Source organism: Telmatherina bonti (assembly GCF_933228915.1).
Source record: "Telmatherina bonti genome assembly, chromosome: 10".
In the NCBI taxonomy this organism is placed as follows: domain Eukaryota; kingdom Metazoa; phylum Chordata; class Actinopteri; order Atheriniformes; family Telmatherinidae; genus Telmatherina; species Telmatherina bonti.
This window is the reverse complement of record NC_136628.1, coordinates 5099078-5118877: the sequence shown is the minus strand read 5'-3', so window position 1 is coordinate 5118877 and position 19800 is coordinate 5099078. Positions and strand designations below refer to the sequence as shown.

Below are 19800 nucleotides of genomic sequence, written 5' to 3'. Positions count from 1 at the left end.
ATATATATATATATATATATATATATATATATAACACACACACACACACACACACATATATATTATATATATATATATCTATATATATATAGATATATATATATACACACATATTATATATACATATATATATATATATACACATACACGGTTTTTTTAATGACTAAACCGCCGTAAAATACGCCATTTCGATAAACGCCGTAAAATACGACGTTCTGTACCGTTCCTGAACGCCGGCGTTCAATGTACGCGTGTAAAAAACGCCGTTTTATGTCACTTTGACGCGCGTAAAAAACGGTGTTCTGTTCAAGTACGACGCGCGTAAAAAACGTTTTTTTTATATTATAATTATCCCAGCCCCCTTTCTGAACTGTCACTGAAATTAAACCACAATCATCCAATCAATATAGACTAAGAGCAGACATCGCCAGTTCATCACAGAGTTCCTTTGCTGCACGAGTCTTTTCGATGAGCCCATTCTGGTGTTTGTTGGGTGTCTGCTTATGTACTCATATCTGCTGCTTAATTTAAATGCACTGCCAGGAGACACGCTCACATGTAGATTAAAAAAGACACTATTTTATTATTATCATTTAAATATATTGCTTAACCTACTTCGTATTAGTATTTAGCCTACTTCGTATTTGTGGCTTAGAGAACATCACCAAAATGCGCAATAATTAGAAAAAAATCTACCCGTGTGTGCGCATGTCTCTCATCTATATTAATTATTAATTACCATCTAATTTCTATCTATAGTTTATTTAACGTCTTCCACGGTCACTACAGAGGCAAAGGATGGCTTCAGTCTATTTGTATAATGAGTTCACTTCCATAATAAGACACCGATCTGTTACTATATTTATAAAAAGTGATTGATCGTGTCGCACACTATACAGGATGCTATAAAACAAGACACCCTTAACCGTAGAATACCGATGCTTAAGTCAAGCAACTCAGCAAATCTGCTACATTTACGGCTACCAGCCTTCTTCTCTCTGCCAGCTCAAGCTGTTGCCATCTGCATCCACGAGACCCATGTTCCACTTCACTATAACAACCAAATAAAACAAACCATCAGCACATTGACCAGTCCCCCAAAAACTGTATATGTGGCATCTACAGTTTAGAGGTCCTCATACAAGTATAACATTATATGTGCTATACTACTGTAGTTTGTAGTAAATAGATCAGCATAATGAAATGTAACACACTCAAACATGCTTTTTAGTTTGCAGGTTCAGTCTTTGCTATGCTTATGACTCTGGGTAAAACTGTTCTGAAACTGCTGTGCCTATATAAATTGATATATATATATATATATATATATATATATATATATATATATATATATATATATATATGTATATGTATAAAAAAGCACACTCACCCATTTACCATTTAGCTCATCTAAATACCAGAGGAGCTACTTTCAGTGCAGCTCCACATCGCTGAGGTGACAGGTCAACAGCAGGTATTCAGATAGAGTTGTATCACCTCACCCTCCTTGACATTTTCCACACTAGCCTGCCTTCTAGAAAGCGTGAATAGAGTCCTCCTAATCCCTTCCTTAGCTGCGACTCAGTGCCTCCAGTTCATTGCCTAAAGAATCCAAAACAAAGATCTGGCAAATGACGTGCATGAGCACAACGGCTGTGCACAATGTGGTCCACCTGAATCGGGCTGAAATGAACAAGTCTGGACAAACACAGGGAAATGACTAAGAGTCTCATCCAAGCTCTGAGGCCTGGATGAGAAATCCCTCAGAGCTGGAGAAGCTGCTCCCTCCACTGTGTTTCCTTGATTCACTTTAAAGAAAAAGAATGAGACACATGCTTTTCATTCTTCTTGTGTCATTATCACAAGATCAGACCAGCACCAAGAATTACCAGTTTAATTGGTTCTGTTAGACAGAGACAGGCAATAGAAGAAGCACTGAGCGGTCTTCAGTCTGAACGAGTCGCCAAGGTCAGCGTTCAAAGTCTGGGGTGCAAAGAGACAAAAAGAGTCAGCCCATCACACACATCAGCACCACGCCTTCGGGCTGTCTGCTAATAAAGCTGCAACTTCATTAGCATGGCTAATTATGAGGGCAGCAGCTATTCTACAGGACTAACCCCCACACAACAGAACCCTGACGTTGTCCGTTGTTGTAATGGTGTTGGGGGGGCATTTCTTTGGAGGGCCACACAGCTCTCCATGTGCTCGCCAGAGGTAGCCTGACTGCCATTAGGTACCGAGATGAGATCATCAGACCCCTTGTGGGACCATATGCTGGTGCGGTTGGCCCTGGGTTCCTCCTAATGCAACACAATGCTAGACCTCATGTGGGTTGAGTGTTACAGCAGTTCCTGCAACACGAAGGCATTGATGTTATGGACCGGCCCGCCCGTTCCCCAGACCTGGATCCAGTTGAGCACATCTGGGACATCATGTCTCGCTCCATCCACCAACGCCAAGTTGGTCCAGGAGTTGACAGATGCTTTCATCCAGGTCTGGGAGGAGATCATTTTAGGAGAACATTTGTCGCCTCATCAGGAGCATGCCCAGGCGTTGTAGGGAGGTCATACAGGCACGCAGAGGCCACACACACTATTGAGCCTCATTCTGACTTGTTTAAAGGACATTACATCCGAGTTGGATCAGCCTGTAGTGAGTTTTTCCACTTTCATTTGGAGTAGAACTCCAAATCCAGACCTCCATGGGTTGAACCATTTGATTTTCATTGATAATTTTTGTGTGACTTTGTTGTCAGCACATTCAACTATGGAAAGAACAAAGTATTTAATAAAAAATACTTCATTCATTCAGATCTACAACGTGGTACTTTAGTGGTCCCTTTATTTTTATTTTTTTTAGTATTCTCAGTGTATTTTAATTATGTTCATGTTTGCAGACTATTGAGAAAAGCAAACGGAGAGAAAAGAAAAGTGATTGTAGGTACCTGCTCCTCTCAGTGTTCATCTCCTGACAAGGACAGAGCAGAATCCCTGAAGCTAAACAATAACACGGAGATTGGATGAGTCTAATCGATATCAGAATATACATGAACGTAACTGCTGAACTGTCAAATCAATACGTTGGACACAAGAACACCTGGCTGCAGGATTAATCAGCAGCTTTCTCACACATAAAAATATTCCATTATTAAAGAAAATTCAAATGAGGAGACCTGAAATGATGATAAATGCATGTGTAGTGTTGCCTGGGGGGTTTAGGGAAACCAAACCAGCTCCGTCACGCGCAACACAACCTCAGCCTGATTTCTACTTTGCAAATAAAGGAGGTGGAAAATAAAACAAATATAGAATGCTAATGAGAGGAAGTAAAACCACGTTTGACACGTGACAGTCTGACTCAGCCTCACTGTTCAGGTCTTCCTTCTCATAATTTCTCCTCCGATTCCCGCCATTTGTCCGCTTCTCAGAGGACAAACACCACCTGGCTGCGCACGTCGACATGTCTGTGGTGCTGCTGCAGCCAACGCCGCGTCCTCTGCAGGTTTACAGCATTTATTCCACCAAAGCAACTTGTACTTCATGCCACGCTCGCTCTTCTTCCTCTTTCTCTTTTTTGGAAATGTTGTTTTCATTCGGTACTTAATTCCACTTAGCGCTACTCTGCTGTTTGTGTTGTATTTATTTACATAAAAATGTTGTGCATGTGCACTGAAACAACACTGCAGCTGCTCAAAGAGCAGCGTCTCCATCCGTCGTCCCAACTGGCCTTTACCATGAGAAATATCCACATTTCTTTCCTTGGGATGCCCACACATGGAAAGATTTATCTGAAAAGCATTTTCTGGGTTTTGTTTTGGTTTATTTTCTTTGTTTTGCTTTGTTTTAAATCAAAAACACAGCTTCCTTGTCAACAAAGTCTTACTTTTGCTAGTTATTTGGTTCTGCAAAGTCTGGGCTTGACACGGGACAAAGCAGTGTTTTTTTTACAAGCCAGAACTAAAGATTTAAACATAACAACATGGATCTTTCATAAAGGACGCTGGAAAACACACAAAGGGACGGGACTCATGTGTAACTATAAAATAATAACATTCCTTCAACAAAACAAACTGTAGAAGGTGTGATGCAGAAGTCAGTACTGTAATAAGTACAGTAAAACAGTCATGACTTTTTTATTTCTGACGTCTTTACAGAGAAAATGCACATTAAAACTGTTTTCATCAACTACAAAACAATGGATATATATTTCTTTTCTTTGTCTTGAGCTCACGTGGCCAAAGCAGAAAATAAGGTTGTATTTTCAATAGGGCTGGGTTAAAATAATCGATTCAGCGATTATAATCGATTTTCTTTTTAATAGCCCGATATCGATTCATAAAACCCATAATCGATCCTTTTAATATGTATTTTTCCCCGTACATTCATGTGACTGTCGCGCTACGCGAGATCTCATCACCACGCGAGCGTTGCGCATCAAAACAAACATGGCGGAGGTGGTGGAAGCAGCGCCAACAAGCTTGAAGGCAGATGTCTGGAAATTTTTCGGTTTTAAGAAACACGAAGACAGTAATAATGAACTGGATAAAAGCAAAACGATTTGCAAGATTTGCTACATGGAAGTGAGGTATTGTGGAAACACAACAAATCTTCGTAACCATTTAACAAGACACCACCCGGCACAAACACAGTCTGCTTTAGCCCCGAGGCAAACGCAGCTCGAGAAGGCATTTGAAATAAAGTTAGCAGCAAACTCTCTGCGAGCCCAGAAAATAACAAACGCTATCGCCACATACATATGCAAGGACATACAACCATACTACGCAGTTGAAAATGACGGTTTTCGCGGCCTTATGAAGACTTTGGAACCACGCTATGTCATACCCACACGTAAACAGTTCAGTGAAATAACGATTCCTAACATGTACACAGATGTGAAACAAGGCATAGCAACATCACTTAAATCAGCAGCTAGAGTCGCCCTTACCTGTGACATCCAGAGCGACGGAATCATACCTCACCATTACAGCTCACTACATAGACAACGAGTGGAATTTAATGTGGCATGTTCTCCAGACTAGAGCTGTTGAATCCAGCCACACTGCGAGTCATTTACGTGACTTACTGTTTGAAGCAATTGGAGAATGGGACCTGACAGACAAAGAGCCAGCTCTTGTAACGGACAATGCTGCAAATATTGTGCGTGCTGTGGATATGATGGGCCTTATGCATGTCGGCTGTTTCGCACACATACTCAACTTAGCTTCACAAGCAGCCCTCAAAGTCCCCGCAGTGGCACGCCTGCTAGGTAGAGTAAGGCGCATCGCATCATTTTTTCATCGTAGCACCACAGCAAGTCACAAGCTTAAAGACAAGCAAAGGTTACTGGGCCTTCCTCTGCATAAGCTGGTCATTGACGTTGTGACACGCTGGAATAGCTCACTGGAAATGCTTGACCGTTTTCTGGAGCAGCAACCAGCAATCTCAGCAGCTCTGCTGTCACCTGAAGTACGCAGGAATGAAAAGGATCTCTGCACTCTGACAGAGGCTGACATAACAGTTGCTGAAGATGTGGTGAAAGCTCTACAGCCACTGAAAGCAGCAACACTGGTCATGTCTGAGGAAAAAACACCCACTCTATCAGTCATTGCACCTCTGCAGGCACAGCTGCTGGACCAGATGACCTGTAGACCTTGTGACTCCACAGTGATAAAAGAACTCAAGACTGCTGCATATGACAACTTAAGCTCAAGGTATGGCTTTATATCTGTCTTGCTGTGTATAATACGTACATAAATTTATGTAAATGTACATATTATTGTATTATCAATGTTATGAGATATATGTAATTTAAATATATTTAATTTTTTTACAGATATGTCACTATGAAGGACAAGCTGTATTTATCGTCAGCTTTAGATCCTCGCTTCAAGACCCTTCCTTTCCTGTCCGATATTGCTCGAGATGACACATTCAACAGACTGATGACTGAAGCTGCTGATGGGGAGCAAGTGGAGTCAGAGACATCTGATGTAAGTTACATGACAAGTACAGAAGTATAAATAATTGGTTCCTCTTGAGTGATGACTTTTTTAAACACCTGTATCTGAATATAAATTATAAACCATTTTATGGCAGAAATATTTAACAGTTGACTTCCACAGTGGGTACCTTATTAATTTTACAATTAAGTTTATTCTGAATGTTTTTTGTCTTTCAACAGGAAGAATCTGCTGTTGGTGACCCAGTTGAGGAAACGCCACCTGTACAACAGAAAGAGACTTCCCTTGAGCCTGCCGAGGAGGAGTGTTGCCCACAGAAGAGGCAAAAGAAATCTTCTGCACTGATGTTTCTTCTTGGATCAGCCTACAAGCCAAACGACTCTGCATCACTCAAAACTCTTGCTGATAAGGCACAGGAAGAAGTGAAAAAATACAGGGAAGTACCACATATTCCACTTTCTGAAAATCCATTACAGTGGTGGAAGATGCATGCTGAGGAATATCCTCTTTTGGCTCGTCAAGCAAAGCGGTACCTATGTGTACCTGGGACCAGTGTCCCATCCGAAAGAGTGTTCTCAACTGCTGGCGATATTGTTACAGCAAAAAGGAGCTGCCTCACTTCACAGCATGTAGATCAACTACTTTTCTTGCAAAAAAATCTTGAAGTACTCAAGATTAATTGAGAAAGCATACACATGTGGAAGGTTTAAGTTTCATGGACAGTTTGAGTTCCATGCCACAAAGTTTACAAGTTTTTCTTAAACATGTTTGCTATATGCAATAGCTTTTTCCAAATATATTTTGTACACTGTTTGATTTTTGATTGTGTCAATGCAGTGATGACCAAAATAAGACAAGAGGGAGTTCAGAGTTCAGGATAAAAAAATCTTTAAAGGCAATATAGAATTTTACTTGAAGGCCTAAATGTTTTTTGTGTCTTTTTTGTTACATTTACAAAAGACCTGACTTATTGTTGCACTTTAAACAATTCAGAATATTTTAAATTCAGTTTGTTTCCTTATAATTACTATTATTTATTTGTGTGGTTGTATTTCTTATGATAAAGTTACTTTTGTTTTGCAGCCACTGGAACATTTGCACAAAAAACTTTGTGTGCCTGTGAAAGGAATGTGAAAGCTATTAGTTTACAGTGCATTTTTGCTACTTTATTTACACAGCCTGCCCTGTGGTTGGAATAAATTTGATAACTATTGTTTTTGGTCAGGTCATGTTCAATAAAGCATACATGATTCAAGTAACTGCACTGGGTGCAATTATTAATGTAAATATTCCTATTTTTACTAAGGCACCAAGTTAAAGCTAGAAGTTTCTACTATTTGCAGCATTGTTTTTTTCTGGGAATGTTTTCCATATGCAAGTAAAAAATCAATCATTCTGAATTGCGAATCGTGAATCGAATCGTGAATCGTGAATCGAATCGATTTGGGCCCTCATGAATCGAATCGAATCGATTTTGAAAATTTGAATCGATACCCAGCCCTAATTTTCAACATATCTGCCCAGATCTGCTCTGACGTTTCACACTGACAGACGGCAGCAGATGTGGCGAACCATGGCTGGAAAAGGTTTACCTCCACCAAGGCCTTTAAAGTTTCCTGGATCCAAACGGTGATTCGGATCACCACCAAAATTAAATCAGTTCTTCATTTTCACATTTCAAAAAAGGTCATAAAAATCTGTCCAGAACTTTTGAAGTTATCCTGAACAAAAACAAACAGATAAACGGCGGTAAAAACACGACCTCCTTGGCGGAGTTAAAAATCTGTCTCAGAAAAATAGAGTAATTTTAACACTGACTGCTACAATGATCACATTAAGGCATCATCAGGCGTGGATGCGAGTAGAGCGCCATCGTCAGAACTCTGCTGCATCTTCAGCCCATATTGATCTGATCAATGCATGATCAATCGTTTCCCTGGGAGGACGAATTGTACTGGTTCTGCAGGCTGACCAGCCTCTAATCTCCAGGAACGGTGCGGTGCTCCGCCTGCTCTACAGGGACACACTAAACTCCCCAAGCTGAGCACAAATAACACATCACTGTGTGAGAAGGAGGAGCATCGAGGAGAAAAGATCTGCTGAAACCGTCTCCATGCATGCAGGCTTCGTCTGGTGGAAAGCAGCTTCCTTTCCAACCATTTACAGTATTTTACGCTGTGCAGGACTGCATGTGGAACAGCCTCCCTTCACTATTTTGTCTTTCTGTCAGCAGCACCGAACCAGCTGACAGTAAAACTAGAGACAGCAGCTAGCACCATGCTAACGGTATCGCATCAGAAAGCTCAGTGTTTCTCATGTGTTGGCAGAGCTAGGGGGCTAAAAGGTTAGCTTTGTTCGCCATCAGAGTGGGTCACTGATGATCTTCTTTGTTTATGCTGCTTTCACAACATCTTGCTAATGTTTTATTTACAATCTGCAGGCTGTGCTTCGGTTAGTTTGACCTCAAGCTGCAGTCCTGGTTTGTTGGAGACTAAATCTGAAAGAAGAACTCTCTTTTTATTGAAATAAAAATAGGTGTAAACATCTGTCTGCCTACAGTTGTTGAGTCTGAGGTTATTTATCATGATTAGAGGAGGCACCTTGGCTCCGGTGAAGGGAAATCTTTATGCTGAATCCAATAGCTTTGGCATGAACTGGAGCAGTGAAAGAAAAGCAGAGCTTATCATGCAACATCAGTGGCGACTTCTTTAATGCTCCTGTGACTGAATGGGAGCAATTCCCTGCAGCCGGGGTCAGAAATACTGAAGCCCGGCTTCCCGGCAGAGTGGGGGCTGTTAAAGCAGCTCATGATTCAGCCTGCTGCGCTGAAATGTCATCTTCATCATCCCAATCATGTGTAAAACGCAAGTCACCGTGGTTTTAGTGTTTCAGGGCATGAATGTGTGTCAAACTGTTTCACTGTGCTGCTGCGGAGAGAAACTGCAAACTCAAAACCCAAATGATGAGCCGGCATCTGGCAGCAGTGGAGAAGCCATCATTAATAGATTTTAACCAGGGGACCAGAAGCTTTACGGTGACGCTGACAGGATCCATCGTGATTTCTGCATTATTAAAAGCTCTTCAGATGATCTCAGGAGGTTTGGCAGCTGTTTGTGGAGATGTCAAGACATTTCTTCATGTTTACTGAGTGTAAGGCAACACAGTCCCAACGAGAACACCTGCACCAAGCATGGAACACACACTGCAGCTTCCAGCTTGGATTTCAGCTCAGCACAGCTGAATAGGTTAGTAGCACTCTAAGTCTCTTTTCCCAAAGCTTTGCAGCCCGTTTTGGAGTTGGCTCTACTGTATTTTGGTGGTAAATTGGCCTCTTGAAGGAGCTGAGATGGAGAGTAGTGCCAGTGAAACCAAAGCATATGGTGAGGCTGCTACAAGCTGCAGTGTTGATGTTCAGTGGGATATGCAGCAGATCCATCATCTGTTCCAGTGTGAAAATCAAACATGCAGTAAGACTGTAGAGGAGATAAGACGAAGATTTTTTCACACAGTAACGGTGCTTAATGTATAACGTGCTGCATGCCACACACACGCATATATAAAAAGGTATTTATTCATCCACTTATTCACTTTGACGTGGATTCTAATTCCTAGTTGCACCTAGTGCCTCTCCTTTTGCATAAAACCAAGCACATCTTTATGCTTTATGTCGCCATGACGACCCCTGCTGTTGCTGAAAGCTGCAAGCTATGCATGTGCAAGCAAAAACAGGCACATATTGAAAACAGCACGGCGAGCTGTGTCTAAGTGCACTATTTATTCCATCCAAGAACATCATCATGCTACAGTGATGGTAGCGCGAGCAGAGAAAATTACCAGGCTGCCTCTCCACGGCCTGACTGATTATGCTCAAAGACGAGCCCGCATGGGCGCACCGTAATCCCCTCGTCTCTGAGGGGCTCTCATTGTGCTGCCATACAGGCAGGAACTTTAATAAAACAAAACTTCTGAGGAAGACTGCAATGAGGGACCGTGCTGCGTTGGGAAGGAAGCAGGAGGTATTTTCTCTTCTGAACATATTAACTTATATTTAAAATACAAATACTTCCATGTCAATCGATAAAAAGGAACTATAAAGTAACCTTTAACAGGAAATAATAGATTTAGTAAAAATATTCAGACCAGCTCAAACCAAAGCAAACACTAGAAACTTTAACCAAATGTTTTCTAATGCTGGTTATTTACAAAGGGAGCAAGACAAAAGGTGGTTCGTGGAAAAAAATCACTGCTTTCCTTCTCTGTCACTCTAATATATTCAATTATACATACAGCACACATACATACACACACATATATTGTATTATATATATATATATAGTATTATATATATATATATATATATATATATATATATATATATATATATATATATATATATACATACATACATACATACATACATATACACACACACACACACACACACACACACACACACACACACACACACACACACACACACACATACATACAGTGGGGCTCCAAAGTTTGGGCACCCCTGGTAAAAATTTATTTTAATGTGCCAAAAAGAAGCTAACAAAAGATGGAACATCTCCAAAAGGTGTCAAATTACAGATTAGATTCTTATAACACGTCAAAAGAAGTTCGATCTTATTTCCATCATTTTAACTTTTAAAATAACAGTAAACAAAAAATGGCCTCTGCAAAAGTTTGGGCACCCTGCATAGTTAGTGCCTTCTATTCCCCCGTTTGGCAAGTATGACAGCTTGTAAACACTTTTTATAGCCAGCCAATAGTCTTTCGAATCTTGTTTGAGGTATCTTCACCCATTCTTTCGTGCAAAAGTCTTCCAGATCTTTGAGATTTCTGGGCCATCGGTGACACACTGCTCTTTTAAGGTCTATCCATAGACTTTCAATTATGTTGAGGTCAGGAGATTGTGAAGGCCATGGCAAAACCTTCAGTTCATGCCTCTTGATGTAATCCACTCTGGATTTTGAGGTGTTTTTAGGATCATTATCCATTTGTAGAAGCCATCCTCTCATCCTCTCTTTTTCACAGATGGCATTAGGTTAGCATCCAAAATTTGCTCAAATCCCATTGAATCCATTTTTCCTTCTCGTGACGTTCCCTGTGCCACTGGCTGCAATACAACCCCAAAGCATGATTGATCCACCCCCATGCTTAACAGTTAGATAGAGGTTCTTTTCATTAAATTATGTGCCCTTTCTTCTCCAAACGTACCTGTGCTCATTCCGGCCAAAAAGTTCAATTTTAACCTCATCAATCCACAGAACTTGTTTCCAAAAAGCATCAGGCTTGTCTATATGTTCCTTTGCAAACTTCAAATGCAAATTTTTGTGGTAAGGATGTAAAAGAAGTTTCCTTCTGATGACTCTTCCATGAATGCCATATTTGTACAAGTACCTCTTTATAGTGGAATGGTGCACCATGACTCCAGTATCAGCCAGATCTTCCTGGAGGGATCGTGCAGTCAAACTTGGGTTTTGACTTCCTTTTCTTACAATCTTGCGAGCTGTTCTGTCTGATATTTTTCTTGGTCTTCCAGATTTTGCTTTAACTTCCACCGTTCCCAATGACTGCCATTTCTTGATTACATTCGGAACAGAGGATATTAGCGTCTGAAAACGCTTTGCTATTTTCTTACACCCTTCTCCTGCTTTGTGAGCATCAACTATTTTCAGTTTCAGTGTTCTTGACAGCTGCTTAGAGGAACCCATGGTGCCGATTGTTGAGGTAAGGTCAGATGAGTCTGAGCATTTAAAACCTTTGAGATTGACATGACCTGGTCTTTCCAGACACTAACTGTAAACAATCCAGGACACTGTCAGGTCTCTGTTGTCAAATTGGGGGCATACAAGGTACTAACTCTACAGGATGCCCAAACTTTTACAGACGCTATATTTTGTTTTCTGTTATTTTGAAGGTTTAAATGATGGAAATAGGATGTAACTTTTTTTTTGACATGTTATAAGAATGTCTAAACTGTACTTTGATGCCTTTTCGAGATTTTCCATCTTTTTAAAGCTCCTCATTTGCACATTAAAATTAATTTTTACCAGGGGTGCCCAAACTTTGGAGCCCCACTGTATGTGTGTGTGTGAAACAACGTTCTGGGCTTCAAGGTTCCCCGTTTTGCAGGTTTTAGATGTTTTCCTGCTGCAACACACCTGATTCAGATGAATGGATCTCTGACAAGCTCTGCACAAATTTGCTATCAAGCTGTTAAAGTGAGTCAGGTGTGTTGCAGCAGGGAAAGCGTGCAGGCAGAGACAAAGTGAGATAATCAGAGGTAAAGTGACAGTCATAATATAGCTTGTGATACAGGAAGCATCGAGTAGTTATAAAACCTGTTTAACCATGAACTCGGTCTGGGCGATTAATCGGATTTTAATCTCAGTACGATCTGGGTTTTCAACGATCATAAAAATAAAAGGGTGTGATTATTTTTCTCTCTGCAGTTTCCTCTCCTGCTGTCTTCAGCTGCTAATCGAGCGTCTCTGGCGTTGCAGCGCTGTGCTGTAAACTCCTCCCACAGCCGCTTTGCTTTCATTCAGACACTGTTGCCAACTTGGAGACTTTCTCGCTAAATCTGGAGACTTTTTTGTTAAAAGCGACAAATAGCAGCTTTTACTGGAGTTATTAGAGACTTTTCTGGTGTTGTGGCGACTGACTTGAAGGCACATATTGTTCTGCAGTTACTGTAAGGAAGGAGCAGCGGGAGCCTCTCCCGTCCTAAAGCACTCCCAGGCGGCCAGTCTCAGTCGGCTCCGGCTGCAGGTCAATGTAGAATAACTGCAGTAGGTTGTGGAAGTTCACCTAAACATAGTTTATACCATTGTCACTGACAACTGGCTGCATTATTTTCCTATACATAGTTCGGCCAGTTAAACACTGTAATATCCCTCCGTTACGGGGCGTTACCATAGCAACGCATTAACCAGCTGGTTCAGATCAGCCGTCTTTTAACAGGTGAATGAGAGAAACGCGCTGCAGCCTGACAGTGGTTGTTTGGTATAAAACTACATCCAGGCCAACATGAAATAGTATATATAATTTAGTATATTTAGCAAATGTTGTAAAAAAGAAAGACAAATTTGTTATAAAACGTTTCCTGTGTGGAACCATGATGGCATAAGCGGATCAAACAACTCGTAACCGTGCGTTAGACGGTTATAATGCCCGACGCCGAGTCAACATCATGACGCGCAGCGTTGTTTGATCCTCACTTTTATTTATCTGTTCAGTTTACATCAGTATTTGCACTTTGTCAAGAAAAAGCTTCATGTTTGTTTTATAAAATTTGTGGAATCCTAAAGACATTGTTGAAAAGCCACTGTTTAATGTTAACTACATTCATATTGTTAAAGATAATCGTGTTAAATAATGGAGATCTCAATTTCAGTCAAAATAATCGTGATTATAATCTTGCCATAATCGAGCAGCCCTACCATGAACCTAAAGGTCAAACTTTACCATAAATACCTTCTTTATGAGGAGGTACCCACCAACTTCCGTTAAACAAAGCCTGTTTAACTGTCTTAAGCTGCTGATTCAGTTAAGACAGAAATGTGTTTCTAATCCATCCCAAATTACTGTTTGGCTGCAGCTCAGGAACCATATAGGAGGTGGGAGCTTTCACTAACGAGGTCTTGGCTCAGCAGCTTCAGTCTGTGTGGATACTCTCCAGCTTTATAAAGCAATCAAAACCAACAGATCTGAGATTTTTATGAAAGTTGAACAACCGTATGCTTCTAGACTCAAAGTCCTGTCAAGATGACAGGCTCTAATTAAAAGACTAAATTGCCAGGGGCGCAGTGAATTGTTCTGAATTTTGAATGAACGCTGGCATGTGTCTGAGACGCCCATTCTATGGGGGTTGACTAAATAAATTAATCAGTATTCATCAATGTGTTATGCGGCTCACTTTCTATATTTTAGCTGAAAGATGAGGCCAGTGCAGTGTACATAGCAGGCAGCCAAACAAAGAAGTCTGCTCTCAGGCCCTGGGAAGAATTTGATTAGAGCAATCTTGTTGAGAAAGAGGAATGTGTGGAATTAAGTAGGATGTGGGGAGAAGGAGCTAAGAATGGCCACACACTGGTCTGTCTGACAGTTATCAGGAGCCGACTGGTCTTTAAAAACTGGTGTCAAGCACCGGTTTCAGTCCTGATGCTGAATTAACAGGAAAGCTGTAAATTCCAGCATCAGGATGTTTTTATTTGGAATGTTATGTTGGAATGTTGTACACTGCTGTGTGCGTCATGTACGCGCCGCTGTACACGCCGCTGTGCGCGCCGCTGTGTGCGACATATACACACTGCTGTGTGCGACATATACACACATATACACAGATATGGATCTGACTGTCCCAGATAACAACAACAACATTTCTGGTCTTTACCAGGTAAAATCATCCAGAATAAATAAAAAGATGCATTACTGGATTCCTGATGGCGTCCAAACAAAGAAGAACCAGTTTGAATGATAAACAGAAAGTGGGAATGGCTGGTTAAAAAGACCAAACGTACTTCTTGGAAGGACCAGCAAATACAAAGAAAGAAGTTATAAAAAGAGACTTTGAGCAACCTGCCGCACCGTCTGGAGGGCCAGTGGGCGCCAAAACACCATGAAGCACCATCATCAGGTCGTCATTACAGTGAAAGAATCTTCTGGAACATCATTCACCAGAGTTGTGTGTCGAACACATAAAGGAGAAAAATCACCTTTATATCGATTCAGCAACCAAAGATTCAACAGCTTCAATTTTCCCACGATAAGATTGATCAGTGTTTGATCCAGCAATCAATATGAGGCGATATCACATGCAAATTTAACTTGTCAGCTAAGACATCTAAGTGAAACATTCTTCCTGAGCTCAGACATTTACATGAAACATAATCTGCTCTTTAAACAACTACAGTGTGAAACATCCTCTGCATACTAAATTTACACATCACATTAACGAATTTCTTCTTCTTCAGTCTCAAACTCAGTCACTTCACAACTTAAATATGATAATTAGGCTGGTATAGTCTCCTTTATTGTCGTTTCAGAGTTAAATCTTCAAGGAAAAAATCCATTTTGGTTGTTAAAATGAAGCTAAAACACATAATATGTCTTAAATATGTCCCAATGTTTGATCTGCCTTATTGGTTTGCTGATCGTTCATCCGATCAGTAGCAGTGTTGAGAGATGGATTAAAAGTGAAAACGGCTGGATCCCCGAGTGGTTAAAAAAACCAAAGCAAAGTTATTCATGGACCAAATTTACACTATATAACTTGTTATAAAACTGAACTGCAGACAACCTGTTAAACCATTTGACCCAGCTGAGATGATCATAAGCCACCAAGCTACATACAAAATAAGCTAAAAACAAAACACTAACACTGTAAAAAAAAAAAAAAAAAAAAAAAAGTTAATATGAGAAACATGGCAGTGCTAGGGTTTAATCAACCCAACAAACCAGATGCAAAAACCAGCCACAGTGAACAGAGGGCAGAATATAAGCCAGGATTTCATGTGTTAAGAGACGAGTCATCACTAAGTCAGAAATTCAGCCTTTATATAATTTCATCCTCTACTGCGCCCAGCTTTAAAGAATTAAGCGTAACCAAAGAAAGAGTTCAAATAAGTTTAATAAGTCGTCACTGTAATTCTTAATTTAAACAATCATAAACTCCAAGGTCCACTCACGCTCACTACCGAGTCCCTTTCTGCACAATCAATCATTTAAAACAGTGAATTAAATATAAAAGACAAGAGAAGTCTGATGAGCCGGGACATTACGAGTTTCCAACAGTGACATCTCTCAAGTCACAGACCACAACAAACCACGCCTTCCATCTTAAAACTTTCAGGAGAACATGTTCCTTTTACTGAATGTTCATCCACATCGTGTTGCATGAATGCCCAAATAATATCTGGCATTTTCAGAGTGCGGAGGCGCGCTCGCTGCTTTAAATTATTTATGTGGCCTCACATGATTAATGGGGATTTGGTTCAGAGCTACACGGCAAGCCTGCTGCTCTGCTTTCTGTTTAAATGAATGAAGTGAATTCAAATCTTGAAAATTCAGCTGTGCTGCCGGACCCACTGTCACAGTCCACAACAACGGCCATTTCTCCTCTGAAATGACCCCCAGTTGTCATTTCTCCAAACATTAATTTGACAACATAGAAGGCAGAGTGACATGGCCGTTACACCCAGCCTTTGCTATTTTTTGCTCGGAAATGGCCCTCCCTTGTCATCTTTCAGCACATTAGCCTGAAAAAACAGAAAGGAGATTGAGGCAGCACCATCTGTGGACCACAGATCAGGCAATGAATGGATTTTTTTCATTGTCTGATGTGCTGTCACTCTGCTACTTTTACACTTTCATTCTTTTCTTTAGCATTTTCCTGACTAACAAATGAAAAGCCTGAAGGTTGTATTACATTTCATTTTTATAGTGGAATAACTGGCACCAACTAGTTGCCAAGTGACATCAAATTCATTCAACAGTAATAAAAGCCATTTTGGAGCAGAAACTGCATTAACCTTGAGTAGATTGTAGTAAATGAGCTCATAGCCGAGCAACACACATTTACAGTCACATGTTGGCTCACATATGAAGTTCCAGCTGACTGGAACACTTGGTGAAAAAACCCGGTGATATGAACAGTAGTCATTCTCAACAAAGTGGAATAGATGTACATTGCAGTGTGTGATTACCACTCTTGACAAATGTTTACAGCTTCACATTCTGTTGCTCTGTTGGGAATTGATTCATGATTTGTTTGTGATTAATTAGGCAGCTTTTTAAAATATTGCTTCCATTCAACCCCTTGCTCCCAGTAGGAGGGAATTATCAAGCTTAATGGTTGAAATTACCTGACGCTGCTGTGGCTTTCATGCAACCAAGGCTGCAAGTGTGACAAAGGAAAAATGTTCATTTTAAACAGAGATTGGGTGTTAGAGCTGGAATTTCTGTGTCAGATTTTATGTTAGCTCAAGGATAAATGAAAATAGGACAGCTATGATGATGTGCACTTAAAGTTATTAAAAAGGAAAGCTTGCTTTATGAAGCTTTAGTTGCACCAACTGTATCATGTAAAGTGTATTTAAATGATACAATAAAATGTTTCTGAATGGCTTTAATCATAAGAGCCTTTTGCAGGAGTTTTAACGATATTCTACAACTTGCAGAAAGATCTGGGAGTCGTAGGGGACAATTATTAGCCAGCCCTTGTGGTGTAGGAGGTAAAATAATGCATGTGGAGCAAAGTAGCATCCTACGCTCGAGCTGTTTAATGGGTCAGAGTGGACATGGAGGATATACAGTGACTGAGATGCTAAGTGGGTACGTAGGCGGCAGTAGGCAGGCGTATTGTTTCCCATTTCACAGGTTTGAATCATGAACTGTCCAAGTATTTGTATGTAAACTGACAAGATCCATTCTGCTTGTGGTCAGTCATGTTAAAATAAACAGATGCGTTAAGTAGGAAGACGTGGATGTTTGTCCACAGTGTGACACGGCACATTATCAGCCTGATTAAAATTTTTTTGAAAAAGTGAATAATGTGGAAGAGGTATTTATTACTGGGGCTCCAAAACAGAGCAAAACCCCATAGACTCCCATGTTAAAAAGACCAACTTCACAGAAGAAATAAACATGTTTACAGCAGGAATAAACATGTTTACAGCCTGGTTCAAAAAGATATTTTCGGTTTAATAGGTCAGGTTTACCTTCACAACAACTGTGGGAGGAGGGAATTTTTTTTTCTAACTCCCCCATTTAGAATGAATTTTATCTCGAAATTCAGTCAAATTAGGGACATGCCTTTTGATTGACAGTTACCCAATCTCCCGCTTCAATTAAGAAGAACGTAGAACAACCGCAGTTTTTAGCCGGTCAACAACTTTAGCCCGCTTACCTCCGTTAGCTGGTTAGCGCCTCTTAGCTCCGGATTAGCTCGGTTAGCTCTTAGCTACAGGCAGCTCGGAGTTCGCTCGATGTCAATCATCCACCATGACGCTCACAGCCCCCCTCTCAGCTCCACCTCTTTGCCCATATTTGTATTTTCCGGGCGAGACGACACGCATGCCCTTGCAAAGATGGCGATGGTAGGAACTGTGCAGCTTTAATTCAGCTCTTCAGAAAAAGCCTCCGTGACGTCACCAGGCTACGTCCATCTTTTGTATACAGTCTATGAATATGAAGCACCATGGGTCGAACTATGACAAGAATATATTTTAGGCAAAACTCTTTCATGGATACTGAAAGTTCTTTCTGGAGATGCAAAAACATGTCTCATTCAAAGTTTATCCACAAACTGTTTTACCTTTAGAAAGCAATGGATAAACCGACTAAAAATCTGTGTTACACAGGTGTCCTGGCTAAGAAAGCAGCAGCACAGACAAGAAACTGGCGACAACCACACAGAACATTCACCAGTTAGCTTTGTGATTGGTTAGCAATTAGAGAAATCTGAACGGTTCTTGAGCAGGTGTTTGAAACGGACTTGTATTTTCAGGCTTGAATTAGGGCTGGGCGATATGACCTTTTAGTAATATCCCGATATTTTTATGCCATGTCACGATATACGATATATATCTCGATATTTACCTCAGCCTTGAATGAATGCTTTGGTGCATACAGTCACATCAGTAAGATGATTTTGTGTCTCCATTAAAACATAATTGTTCCGACTGCATTAAGATATGCTGATTTTAAACATTCATGCCAAAAGGATGAAATTGTAACGAAGCAAACTGATCAAAACCGCATTTATTGAACAGTTAAAGCAGCGGCAGAAACATGTCATTTTAAAACAAAATAAAGTGACTTTGCATGATGTAATAAATGCAACGTATGAAAATAGGTGCTCTAGGGGGGACTTTTCATATGAACTATTATAAGGCTTTGCTTTATGGATACGTTTTTGACTTGTCGTGTATTTCTTTTTAACGCAGAGTTTAGCGTAGGAATCAGTCTTATAATCCAGGCAGAATGTCCTCGTATCGTCTCCAATAAACGGCTTCAGCCAGCTTTTAATTCAGGATTTGATCCCCACTCCTTTCTGTACTTTCTAGAGACATGAGGAGCTAGATAAATATGCTTGTGTCACACACAGTGGATGAGGTGAGTAAGCGACAGAGGCTGTGAATGTAATCAAATAGACTTAATTATTTTTGCGTGACGTGAAAAACGTTGTAATTTACGTCCCACTCTGTAATCCAGAGCGGGATCCGTGGCGGATTTGGCTGTTCATTGTGACTGTAGGTGGAGTCGTGCAGGTGTCCTCTCTGCTCCTCTGACTGGCTGCAGCTGCAGCCGGAGCGACTGAGTGCTTTAGGACGGGGAGAGACTCTCCTTCTGACAATAACTTTACAATATGCGCTTTAAAGTCAGTCGCCAAAACACCAGGAAAGTCTCCAATCACTCCTGTAAAAGTCGCTAGATTTGTCGCTTTTCACAAAAAAAGTCGCCAGATTTAGCGAGAAAGTGTCTCCACGCTGCCTCTCATGACGTAGCACGTAGCTCACGTTATGTACGTAACGAGGTGCGCTTGCTTTAACTCTCTGTGCAAAGCGGTGCAGAGTCGAGGAGGAGGGAGGAAACCCCGCCCACAGCTAAAAACACCTGCGTGACAACAGGATACTCCAATATGACAAATATAGACATTTTCTATATCGCACAGGGGACTAGCCACGATATCTCGAGTATACTCGATATATCGCCCAGCCCTAATAACATGACAACAAATCTGAGGGTTGTTTATACTTCTAATGTACCAGAAAAAATAAATACAACATATGTTTAGTCAGTAAGAAGGAGCTCAATCCAAGTTCCAGTTC

The 19800-nt window shown here is 40.7% G+C and overlaps 2 protein-coding genes across 2 annotated transcripts in view; one reads left to right on the top strand and one right to left on the bottom strand.

Moving 5' to 3' along the window:
- cadm1a (cell adhesion molecule 1a) overlaps positions 1–19800 on the bottom strand; it is a 486946-nt gene that overhangs the window by 455609 nt on the left and 11537 nt on the right. The gene's annotated exons all lie outside the window — the stretch shown is intronic.
- LOC306761476 (E3 SUMO-protein ligase ZBED1-like) overlaps positions 5157–19800 on the top strand; it is a gene marked incomplete at its 3' end in the record, with an annotated part of 25917 nt that continues 11273 nt past the window's right edge. The window contains exons 1-3 of the mRNA XM_079247663.1: positions 5157–5710; positions 5833–5989; positions 6181–6399. Coding sequence (XP_079103789.1) covers positions 5172–5710; positions 5833–5989; positions 6181–6399 — 915 coding nt within the window. The 5' untranslated portion in view covers positions 5157–5171. The remainder of the gene's footprint in view (positions 5711–5832; positions 5990–6180; positions 6400–19800) is intronic.